This window comes from Anomalospiza imberbis, chromosome Z (genome assembly GCF_031753505.1).
Source record: "Anomalospiza imberbis isolate Cuckoo-Finch-1a 21T00152 chromosome Z, ASM3175350v1, whole genome shotgun sequence".
Classification (NCBI taxonomy): domain Eukaryota; kingdom Metazoa; phylum Chordata; class Aves; order Passeriformes; family Viduidae; genus Anomalospiza; species Anomalospiza imberbis.
This window is the reverse complement of record NC_089721.1, coordinates 61,562,939-61,575,629: the sequence shown is the minus strand read 5'-3', so window position 1 is coordinate 61,575,629 and position 12,691 is coordinate 61,562,939. Positions and strand designations below refer to the sequence as shown.

At 41.4% G+C, this 12,691-nt stretch overlaps 1 protein-coding gene across 28 annotated transcripts in view; it reads left to right on the top strand.

Moving 5' to 3' along the window:
- NRG1 (neuregulin 1) overlaps nucleotides 1-12,691 on the top strand; it is a 447,143-nt gene that overhangs the window by 430,941 nt on the left and 3,511 nt on the right. For 16 of the 28 annotated variants that reach the window (XM_068176234.1, XM_068176240.1, XM_068176238.1 and 13 more), the window contains 5 exons: nucleotides 1,285-1,308; nucleotides 5,733-5,835; nucleotides 9,564-9,690; nucleotides 10,210-10,340; nucleotides 10,834-11,037. In XM_068176234.1, the coding sequence (XP_068032335.1) occupies nucleotides 1,285-1,308; nucleotides 5,733-5,835; nucleotides 9,564-9,690; nucleotides 10,210-10,340; nucleotides 10,834-11,037 (589 nt within the window). The remainder of the gene's footprint in view (nucleotides 1-1,284; nucleotides 1,309-5,732; nucleotides 5,836-9,563; nucleotides 9,691-10,209; nucleotides 10,341-10,833; nucleotides 11,038-12,691) is intronic. The other 12 variants (XM_068176233.1, XM_068176231.1, XM_068176248.1 and 9 more) reach the window with 3 other exon arrangements.

The following is a 12,691-nucleotide window of genomic DNA, read 5'->3' as shown; positions in this document are numbered from 1 at the left end:
CTGCATCATATCTAGGTTTGAATATGCAATGCATGTTTCTTCAGCATGTTTTCTTGTTAGGCCTTCCAGACAGAACATATTCTGATTTTAAATACCAACTCCCTATTGAATTATATGAAATAGAAACTGCATGATATGAATGACTTCCCTAAAATTAAATTACCTTCAAACTAGGTGTCTTACCTATAAGCAAGCATAATTACAGCAATATATGTGCATGGGCATGTCATTCATTTTACTGAAGATTTAATCAAGCTTTCTATGCAACTAATGTATACTATTAGCAGAGGTCAGGTAGGCATGTGATACTGGCTCTTTAGGAAGAGACCTGGATGGATTCCAACTTACTTAACCCTTAAAATGTTACTGATTGGCAACAAAGAATTGATGTTCCCCATGTGTGCAAACTACATTAAAAATCCATTTGCTGTGAAAATTACCATTGGATATAAACTTCACAGCACACAAGGAAAAAAAAAAGGCAAGAGCTACCATGGCTGTGGTGTTGGCCCCATGGGAAGGGTCTCCTAGGGTACCTGCTGGGGGGGAACCTGTGTTCCTCTTGAGCCACAGGTGCTGGGGCATGGGAGTGCTGATTTAGGCATGTGACTTGTGTAAAGGGATCAGGCCCTGCACCCCAAGGTCCATCCATCTGGTCAACAATCCAAGCAGTCCAAAGGCAGCACAGTCCAAAGACAGGGAAAAGGGGTTGGCTCCTCACTTTCCAGAAGATGGAGGCCTGCTGCAGTCAATTTGCAAAGCAGAGGACTCCCACTACTGAGTAATCAGTGCCAGCCACCACCAGGTCACAATCTTCAAGAGCAAGAGTATGCATTCCAGGCACAGAAGCAGGGTCAGAAGGGAGAGCAATGCACAACCCATTTACAGCGGTATGCTGCCCTTAGTATAGCGTCCCTTTGCTGTCATGTTCCTGTGTGAAAACAATCAGCCATTGTAAATGGCATCCTCCGGCCACAGCCCTGTTCATCTCAGTAAGATCTTTAAGGGTTAATGGTTCCTGTTACATTCCCTGGACTGTGGCTGTTCAGATGCTCAATGTGTACATATTTTTGTGTATAAGCCTTGCAGAAGGTCTGGTCACATAGCTAAGAAAGGTGCACTTGAGCACTGCCCAGATAACCATGCGCCCTTTGTCCTGTTTCATGTGCAGACACAGAATAGCTGTAATTCTCATATGTAATTTATTTTTAAGTACAGTGTATTGCTCTTTTCTGAAACTTTTGCCTTTTTCTTTCTTTTTTTGACAACTTTCTGCATTGGCAGAGCATCTTGGGATTGAATTTATGGGTATGGACCAATCATTCCTTTTAGCCTGCAGATTCTAGACCCTGAGAGATAAACCCCTTTTTATTTTTTTTCCACTTCCTCTTTTTAATTCCTAACCAATTTCTTTATGCTTTAAAAGGGATCATACAGCTATAACAACAACCCTTGTCAAAGTGTTAGTGGAGATCAGATCACTAAAATGGTCATCAAAATATCGATAGGATATTCCAGACTTAAGGAGTTCTAGGAATTACTGGAGTGATCATAACATAGCGTACATTCCTTTTTCTGCTGTATAGCTTTGACTAGTTTTGCCATCTGCTTTTGGTGAGTTTTTCTAGGGTTGCTAGGTTTTGGAAACACTGTAAGTGTTAAGCAAAATATCTAACTAGTCTATTAAAAGGGAGAAACTGTTATGGCCACTTAAAAGTACGCAGATTGGCATGTTGAGCTCTGATTTTCAAGTAATGTTTTATGTCTAAACCCACATCTTGGTGGTTACACATCATGTGTAAATCAGTTGCCTATACATATCTGTAAATTATATGCTTATATTCCTTTCCAGGTCTGTAAATTCAAAGTGGACTGAAAGTTATTTAGGAATTTAAGTTGAAGTTTACAGCTAGACTCCAGATCCTCAAGTCAGCAAATATATTCAATATTTCTAAAACTAAACTCAACAAGAACATTGGCAGTGGGTACTATATTCACACTTCAGCTTTAAATATATTAGAAATAGATCTTTAAAGTGCTATTCATGAATAGACTGTACTTATCTGAATAGCTATTTGTATTCAGAGGTAAAAATAATGCATTTCTTGAATAGGCTAACTTGAAATTCAGGTCAGTTTTAGATTGGAATCTCCTATAATTATTGGTAAATTAAAAGAAAAAAAAAAGAAAAAAACAGATGGTGAGTCAGTTTTTGTTCATGTTCGTATTAAAAATGCCCCCACAAAATGTCATTAGCTAATAAAGTTAATGTGGAAAACCCACTACAAGCCCAAATTTAAAAAATTACTCACAACCCAGCGTATTTCTGTTTTTTTTATTATCCTAAGTTAGCATTAATGCCCACTCATACGTATTAGATTGTAGTGGAAGACGTATGGCTACATTAACATATGAGGAGTTAAATTAAAATCCTTTAAAAAACTGACATGCAAATTTTACTTTATATATGAAATTACATTAGTAGAACAACCTCTTGGAATTAAATTCTATTAAAAATCCCCAGAGATGTGTAAGAAGAAAAACTTTAAAACAGAGCAAATTTAATACTTCATATATAATCAGTTACGTATAAATAAGAGTGATGTGAAATTAATTGCATAATATGCATATTTTAAAGACTGCTTATGTAATACTTTGACTAAAGTCTTACATTGATTTGATTTTCCTAGCATTCTGTAGGGTGAAAAAAAGTATTGCAATTATTTTTAATATTTAACAGGCTAAAATCTTTCCTAAATTCTCACTGCATATAAAATTCTTTACAGACTTTCCTGCAAGGCTGCTATAATTTTTTTTCAAGATAGTTTAATGTCATCGTATGTTATTTAGCTGGGAGTCATTAACTGACTCCATAAACATTAGCAATGGTCAGAGACAGAAGGCAGTTTTGGGGCAAGATGTCGTATAACCGCAAGTGCTCCACAGGAGTTCTTCGCAAAATTCTTCTTGGCCTTAAACAGAGTCCAAGGCTTGTCTTTGAGGTATCATGCCATCTGCCAAGTCTTAACCAGGATCCCAGTCCTGTCCCAGCTGCCAGCATTCCCTGTCACCCACACTGGCCCCTGCAGAACACCTGGGCATCCCCCATTTGGCCCTGGCTGTCCCCTGTCAGCCAGGAGCACAGCCAGGTTTACACGACAGCTTGCTGGTTTGCTGGGCATGACATGTCCAAGTGCGTGTGCTTTCCTAGGCAGAACTTGCCCCCAGAGTTTGAGGGAGGGCATGGCAGCACCACCATTCATGCACACCATGTCGAGCTGCAGTGTCCTTATGGCCTTGTTTCAAAGGGCACAGGAGGGAACTAAGGTTATGAAAGCAGATCTAGGGATTTAATTTCCCACACCTGTCAAGACCTATAGTCCCAGCAGACTTGCTGGTGCTAGGAGCATTGCTCAGGGCTGCACCCACAGCCCTGCTCCCTCTCTGCAACCCTCTCCCCAGCAGTGAGTGAGCACTCAGAAAGTCCCACACATAAGCAATGAGACTCAGCCCACTGGCAAACTCAGTCAGGCCATCACCAGCAAGCTGCCCAGCTCATTTGCAACAGCCTCAGCCTGCAGCAAACCTCCCGGAGTCAGTGCAATTTCTCCTTCAGTACAAAAACTGAGCAAAGTGTCCACTGTTAATCTTCTACTTCCTCTCCCTTGTGCTCCAAAAAAATAAACCCAGGTTGATATGTTATTATTCACTTTGCTTTCATAAGCTAACAGCTGACAGCATGACAATAAAAAAATAATAATAATTCAAAGCATTTCAAATTAGCCCCTAAATTGCTTAGCACAATTCTCCTGTTTCCTGTGACATCCTCGTAATACACCATTTCCATGGCTAACTAATAAGCGCTTTCAGAAGGGAAGGGGGAAGGGGATCCAGTGCCACTAACTAGCCTAGGTGAGGAGTTATGCTGTATGAGAAATCCCTTCACAGTCTGCTTCTACTTTTTTTTTTTTTGTCCCCAGGCATTTCTTCTCTCTGTTTTTTTCCAGTTCCAAGCATGCTATGCCAGGCCCGTAGTTGACTTCTCTACCCTTTTTCCTGTATTTCCTTATATTTCACCTCCCTCTTTTTCTCTGTCATCGTTTGGTTTGGTTGGAGTTTCAGCCATTTCTTCCTTCCCTTTTTTAACTTTCTATTCTTGGAGTTATATTTATTTTTCTTTAATAAGTTTTTGCAGCATCCTAGTTTTACCACACTCATTTCTTCTGTCCTCTTCCCCCATCTTTGTTAATAATTAGTGCTATTAATTTTGTCTGACAGTGCTCATGACCTGTTTGCTGGTGTTTGATTTACAGTGGGTTTGGCTTGTAAGACAAACTTGTTCCATGGTGTGGTGCATTGTATCAGAGAAATTAAGATTTATTTTGGCTTTTTGGTTTGTTGCATGGAGTATTTGCCACTTGCCTACAGCAACTTTAAAACAAAACTAGGAAACACGATGGAGGGAAGTCTGCTCCCTGTTCAGTAAGGAGTATTCACCCCTGAACTGGTGTGTCATTTATGACAGCACATCATTTGGACAGTGATTGTGCATCTCTGTACCAGCCAGATGTAAGTCCTTTCCAGCAGGAATAATGCTGACATTTATCCCAAAGGTAGTGCAAAGCTGTGCAGCTCTAATTCATTCACATATTTTTAATCACCTGCTGGTATTCTGACTGTGGTCAATATTGCAGATCACTATTGGTCTGTCTGCTTAATCAAAAATAAGACTTGAGTAAAGCTAGACATCCATTTTTGTCCTAGCAGTGGGAACACAAATCCACATCTGTAAAGCGGCAACACAGAGTGCGCCTCTGTTTCAGAGCTGCTTATGTAACATTTCCCCAGCAGAGCACTCAGCAGTGCTCTCTGCCAAGCATGAGCAAGGCTGGAAAGCATCAGTAGCTCCAGCCCAAACATTAGCAGTGCTACTAACACCTTTATAAAAGTGAAATATGAATGAGATCAGTAACAAGTTGTCATCCCTGAGCAAGCTGCCACCCTAGATAGAGAGTTCCTTTGTTGGCCACAAAGGGATACAAGTTGAAACTCTGCATTTCTCTCACACAAGGCACTGCTGGTTATTGATATTGCTGTGTTTTAGGAGGAGCACTGGAGAAAGAGTCTGAATTTTACAATCAGTGCTCAAAACATGTCTTCATTTCCATTGGTGATATAATTACAAGCCAAGCTCATGTCTCAAATGTACAAGAGTATTTTAAAATTTCTCCTGTAAAGACAGCTGAGATATAAATTGACATGGGACCAGAGGGATATTGGATGTGAAAACAATCCAAAAAAGATAATAAGAAAATAAATTTCTCATAAGACCTGTAAAAATGGCTTTCATTCCAGCTGTCTTTGCAAAACTTCCAAAGCATTTGCAAATTCTTGTTATTACCTTACCACACTGCATTTTTATTTCCAGCAAATGCTGTGTTTGTCAACTAAGAAGTTGTTTCTTAAATATTATTCTTGTTGGCTTAAAAAAAAAAAGTTACTTTTGACTTTAATTCTGTATTTGTTCTCATCCCCAGTATTGTGTTAATAGTTTGTGGCGTAGTCCTGTTCTCCTTGCAGTCAGTAATGAGTCTGCCTGAAATGTTGTGGCTGTGTCTCTGTGTGGCTGTGTGAATCTGTGCATTGGTTTGTAGCATGAGAGCTGTTGAGTGTGGGCTCCTTGCCTAGCCATCCTCCATGTTGTGACTTTCTCTGTTTTTGTCCCTTTCTAGAAGCTGAGGAGCTGTACCAGAAACGGGTGCTGACCATAACTGGCATTTGCATTGCTCTTCTAGTAGTTGGCATCATGTGTGTGGTGGCCTACTGCAAAACCAAGTAAACTTTTCTCTTCTATTTTGCATCTGTGTTGTTAGTCAGGGCCTTCCCAGTTGACTGTAGCTTCTTGGGGCATAAGGTTGTCCCTGGGCTTCCGTAGAGGTGAGCTCAAGAGACAAACTTGTGACCACGGTGCTCTGGTCCAAGCCAGATGAATGTGAGTCGCCATGTCCATCAGCAGTGTAAAACTAAGAGAGGTATCTAAAAGATTTCTCAGTCTTCAAATGTAATTTGCAATTTTTTGTCTTTTTTCTGTTTGTTTTCTTTTCTAGCACCCATTTCAGCTGGTTTCCCCAGTTGAAAAGGAGCAAACTCCAACCCTGGAATCATGTTGCTTTTCAGCAGTGAATTTTATAAGCCTAATTTGTTTGTACTTAGGACACAATTAATGATGCTAAAAGTTACTATGTACCAAAGGCAAAAAAAATGAACACAAAAGTGCTCTCAGTGCAAAAGTAGGCATTTAAATGCATCCTGTGAGTCTCTAAAGTACTTGGGGTGACTCTCAAACATTCATGAGGCACTCTGGACTATAAATTACACAGAACATCAGCAGAATTTCTGCTGCCAGAACTTCTGGCTACCCTTATAAATCTCCCCACCAAAACACAGAAAGCCCTTACCATAAATATTCCACGTTTGTATAAACCTGATTTACTGTTTCAAGGCCTGATTGGCAGTTGGTTTTTGTTGTAAGTCCCACCAATAATGGATGTGTTAAAAGTGGGGGAGGAAGAAGATCATTTATCCCTCTCAGTGAGAGTCCAGACACATACACACAACTGCTCCCACCCATAATCTTCTGCCAGTGGTCAGTGGGGAACAGCTGAAGCAGTAATAAAAGATCAGATCAATTACTGCTTTTAGAAATCACATCCCCATATATTTCAACAAACATTAGGATCCTGAAGTATGACTTTCTGTATAAAGAGCCCACAGAATCCATCAGGGGTCTGGATGCTCTTTTTGCCTCAGACATCAGCAAAACACTGTGAACCAAAAGTTAACTGCTTTCAAAAACAGTTGATGAGAGTGCCATGCCAGGATATGGCCCTCCAAATGCAGCAGTGCTGCCAGACTGGTATCTGTGAGGTGATTTGCATATCCTCTTTTCCATAAATAGGGGAAAACTCAGAAACCAGGAGAAATCTTGGAATGGTGTTAGGAGAAAAACCAATGTAATAATCTAATATCTTAGATTTTTATCTAATATCTTAGATTATTATCTAATATTTTAGATTATTTTGTCAGTCTCCTTGCAAGAAATACTGCTACTAAGTTGCCAAGGCATTAACTTCAGACACTGAGTCTTAATTCAGAGGTAGTTTATTTGCAAATCATTTACATTAAGATAAAAGCTTCTTAAGTACACTAGCTTACCCGTTATTCTCTCATCTCAATTCTGTAGAATAATCAAGTTTTGTAGAGTGTCCTTCTCAGTGTCCATCTAGAGTGTCTAGAGTGTCCATCTCAGTTTTGTAGAGTGTCCTTTTTCTACAGGACAGACAACACAGATAAAAGCATGCAAATTCAAATACACTAGTCATTGAAGGTGGGAATAATGCCGATTTCTAGGGACAGATTCCCAGGTTACATGTGCCAGGATTTCAGTCCTGTAGATGACAAACTCAGACTTCTTCTAGAACTCACTTTCTCTACCATGTTAAGGAATTCAGATTGTTCTCAGCTCACAAGGTCTCCAGAGCCTCATGACAGGGAGCTGTGAAATCAAGTTAAAACCTTGCTTGAGTGTTGCTTCTCAACTCAGCAGGTCTTTGGGTAGCTCAAATATCTCCTGGAACTGCTCTGTCTATACACCTTAACTGCTTACATGTCCTAAGATGATGCCTGGTTATCCTCAAAGCATAAAGTCCACATGAACCACAGGGTGTGTCCTTCTGAGACCAGGAGCATTTCCAAGACAGATGTATCTGCGTATGCCATTCATGTGATGTGATATAAATTAAGCATTTTCCACTATCCAGACACATACACACAGAGAAAATATGTAAAATGCTATATGTCAAATCATATTTTCATTGTCTTTAGGCTTTCATGACTATCAAGCTTCAACATATTTATTGACCTCCCTCACTCCTTTTTTGTAAAGCTTGGAATAGTCTCCTTGAGTTCAAAACAGGATTGAAAATAGTTATCTCTTACACTGCCCTACCCTGCCATCACTATCTGCACTTCTGCATACAGCTTAGTATTTTAGCTTTTGCCAGAGCCAAAGTCATATGCATTCCAGAGTGTGTTGAAGCCTGCATCCTCCATTCACTGCCCTGGATTCCGTGACAGTGTGGTGGAAGTTCTCCAGTGTAATGAGACAAAACTGGGTAATACTTATAAATTAGGTCTGAAACTGAATGGCCCTTTCTCTGGTTATTTATTTTGGTGTTTTAATTAGTGTGTTCTGCATAGCCAGGTTTTACTATGCCGTAAGTTTTGCTGCTGACAGCTTGTAATGATCTTCTGAAAAGTTCTTCTGAGGAGAACTGGAAGGATTACAGAATCACAGAATCATCTAGGTTGGAAAAAAACTGTGAGATTGTGTCCAGCCTTTGAATGACCACCACTTTATCAGCTGGACCATGGCACTAAGTGACATGACCAGTCATTTCTTAAACACCCCCAGGGAGGGTGACTCCACCACCCCTCTGAGCAGTCTGTTCCAATGGTTAATAAGCCTTTACATGAAGAAATTCCTCCTGATGTCGAACCTGAACCTCTCCTGGCACAGCGTGAGGCCATTTCTTTTTGTCCTGTTGCTACTTGCCTGGGAGAAGAGGTCAACCCTCACCTGGCTACATCCTCCTTTCAGGCAGTTGTAGAGAGTGATAAGGTAACCCTGAGCCTCCTTTTCTCCAGGCTGATCAACCTCAGCTCCCACAGCCACTCTTCATAGGACTTACATGTTGTTAGCAAGTGGGGAAACAGCAGCTAAGGACAGGAGACAGTAAAAGCATCAAAGTCAGTCAGAGACCATGTCATTAGTACATGGATAGTTCTACTAAGTGCATTAGTACCATGGCATCCACCTGGTAATCATTAGGCTTCAGAGCAAATCTGATGTTGCTGAAAGGAAACGTTCCAAAGCTGCCAGGAAATCTGCAGTCTCAGGCCTATGCCATGTACTCTCACTCTGGATTTCTGAGGCTTTGTCTGCACTCTTCTACAAGACATTTATGTATTTGAGGTGCACAGTTGAGGTAGGGGATGAATTCTACCAAAAAATGTGTAACTGCCACATCACAAAAACCATGTTCCAGTGTCTGCAAACAAGCCCTGAGGCACAGACACCTCAGCTCCCTGTGGTGAACGGAGAGGTGTAACTTGATGGGCTGTCAGAAGCTTCGCCTTGGCCCTTGTGAGGGTGTCAAGGTGTCTGGATTAAAATCTCTCCCCACTTCCTTCTGAGTGCAGAAAATTCTACTCCTAAGAGCACTGCTTAGAAATGGCTTCCCTTTTGCTCTCACTTATTCCTGTCCCCCTTTGTCCTGCTGACTCCTGGAAGGGATCCCAAACATCCTTCCCCCTGTGCAGGTCCCCACAGTTCCAGCTGCAATTAGACCTGTGGTTTTCTGAGTTACTCTGAGCTCTAGCAGCAGTGGAGAAAATTCTGGCAAGAAAAGTGATGTTACATTATCATCACCAACATCAATATGCTGAAAGGTGTAGCTGCTTTCCTTTTGTCTGTTAAAATTGTTTCTGTGTTTCATGAACAGGAAGCAGAGGAAAAAGTTGCATGACCGCCTTCGTCAGAGCCTGCGCTCGGAAAGGAACAACATGATGAACATGGCCAATGGGCCGCACCACCCCAACCCACCGCCTGATAACGTCCAGCTTGTGAATGTAGGTTTCACTGTACATGTTTCAGCCTAGGCTGCCAGTGCCACAGGAAAGCTTACCCCACAGCTTTTAAGCATCTACCTGCTGCAGGCTGGTGACTGATTTCTCTTAGCTTTCTCCACACAGAAAAAATTGCTATCACAAACTGCTGCCATCTTCTCCATCAGAGAATAGTATTTTTGGTGTATCTGATGGTAATGGGAGGTTGCTTTTTCACATGTCGTTCTACTGGGACTTCTCGTTCCCTTGTTAACTACATTTTTATTGCTTAATTGAGATGCAGGCCTTTGCTACTTTCCTCATTTATCTCCTCCTATTGAGTCTAGATGGGCTATGCACACAGAGGTGTACATGAATGTGCTCAAGTGTGTCAGTATGGTTTCTGTATGTATTTAAGTGACAAAATTTGTGCTTTGGAACATGAAAAAGGCTGAAATCTGGGAAGGAGGGATTGGGAATTATGTCTACAAATGTGCTAGGAATTGCAGTTTGTAAACCTGAGGTTTGTCTGGGCTTTTTCAGCAGTACGTTTCGAAAAATGTAATCTCCAGTGAGCATGTCATCGAGAGAGAAACAGAGACCTCATTTTCTACAAGCCACTACACCTCAACAACACATCACTCCGTGACAGTCACCCAGACACCTAGCCACAGGTACTGGAGTGGGAAGGCAAATAACAGCTGTAATATCTATCTGTTGCTGTTGCAAAATCAAAGAGTTGTGTAAAACAACAAACCGGGGAAGATCTATGCCCCCCTCATAGTATTTTCATTTTAAGACTAAAATATTTGATGTCATATCACCTAACTAATTATCTTCCCAGGAATTTATTATCTGACTGGCATCCCAGTACTCTCACAATGAATTTTAGTATATGTAAATTGCTAAATCAGTGTCAGTTCTGATGACTAGAAAGCCCTCCTTCCCTCTCCTTTTATCTATACTTGCAAAATCACCTTGATGCCTTTGGATTCATACAGTTCGCTAAACTTTGCCGCTCCAATTACCAACCCAAAGTTTGTGCTGCAGATCCTGTGTGGCAACAGAGCCCCTCCTTTCCCTGGGTAAACTTCTGCTCATATGCAGTTACCACCAAAGCCCACTCTCACATTCCCCCTTTCTCTTTTCCTGCTTGCTGCTCTCCAGCTGGAGTAATGGCCACACTGAAAGCATCCTCTCTGAAAGCCACTCGGTGCTCGTCAGCTCCTCCATGGAGAATAGCAGGAACGCCAGCCCAGCAGGGCCCCGGGGCCGTCTCAATGGCATTGGCGGGCCACGGGAAGGCAACAGCTTCCTCCGGCATGCAAGAGGGACCCCTGATTCCTACCGAGACTCTCCTCACAGTGAAAGGTAGGATACACTGCCTCATTGCTTTCAGCTGGCAAGACCTGGTGTTTTCCCAGATGGTTTCAAAGCTTGGCAGCACAGGAGAAAATGCAACAGTGCAGCTGTTCTTGGAGGGCATAGATCTCCTTATTCATAAAGGTGGAGAGCTGAGTAGTAGTTTAAAGTCCACCAAAAGCATTTCTTCCCTTCTTGCCTCTGCTGGATTTAGTCCTATTAGCCAGCAGTTCACACTTGGAAAAGGTCAATTGGAGTAATTAGTCAGAAATTTCCATTGAAAACTATAAACAGAATTTTGCCTAATTACCAATTTCTTAGAAGATGCAAGTGAGAATACTGAGAGCTTTTGCAGTGAGAAAGTAATGTTTTGATCCACAGGAGGAGGGCACTAAGGACTCCTAAGCAGTATAGAAATTATACCACCACCTACTCTCTGGAGTGTTCCAGCTCCAAAACTCCCCTTAACCCTTTATTAAATAAAGCAAGGAACACAAAGTGCAAGCCAGAAGGACTCAGGTCATTATTAAATCATGAATAGTTATAAATAAACCTGGCCAAGAGTTTTCCAACCAAGTATTTTTTTTTTTCTCTGAAAAGGTTGGTTCATCAGCTCCTAAGGTCTGCTTAGAAGTACATCAGTCACAAAAAAACTTTAATTGAAAAAATCCTGCTCAGGTTTAGGCTAGCATTTTAGTTCAAGATGGCCCCAGAATAGCAATAGAAAGACTGAGAAGAAACAAGACATTTGAAAAGAGCTTTTCTCCCTGGAATCATAGGCAGAAGAAAAAGAAAACAAAAGGTTATGGACCAGTTCTCTGAGGACTTCGAAATCACAAGGGATTTGGCCTTGTGGAGTGTCCATAATGCCAAAAATGCAGCCAGGCAATCCCCAAGGAGACTGAGTTGTGTAAGAGACAAATTGTGGTTTTCAGAAAATGAATGCGCAAGTATGGCAAATGCCATTTCTGTGGTACTCCCTCTGCCACACAAACAACTGCTAAGCAACAGGAAGAGGGCCCACTGAGGAAGGACCCTGAGTCTAGTACCACCAAGCATAAAATACTACCCTCTCATTAAAAATTATGTGTTATTTACCATGGAATTTAATCTGAACATACGTGGCTAACATGACATAAACAGCTATGGCTCCAATCCAGCAGAGCACTTTGACAAGATTATCTTTTAATTGTGCAAGTAGGCCCACTGAAATCAGCAAGATTACTCACATGGGTAGAGCTCAGCATATGCTTAAGTGCTTTGCTGGATCAGGACCTGTAACAGTAAATACCATGTTGTCTCCTGCCTGGGAACTGAGCAGGATGCACGGCCACACGCCTGACAATGGTGAGTAGTACAGCTTAGTATATTTGGGCATCTGCATGTGAGAAGTGAAGACCATTCTTGCTGTCTGCCTGCATTGCATGGCACACCCAAAGCATCATTCTAACATAAACTGTTTAGATTTACGTTGGGGGCAGGGGCAGTGTTGGGGGAGAGGGGAGACAATATACCTTCTTTTTCCTCTGAGAAGAAAGAAGGCATTTCATCAATTATTTTGTCTCTTGAAGGTTGTACTATAGGTCAATAGCAGAAACATTTCTGTGATAATTCATCAGGCATTGAGAGCCTAGCCTGTGCCTGAAGCAATTACAGATTTGCT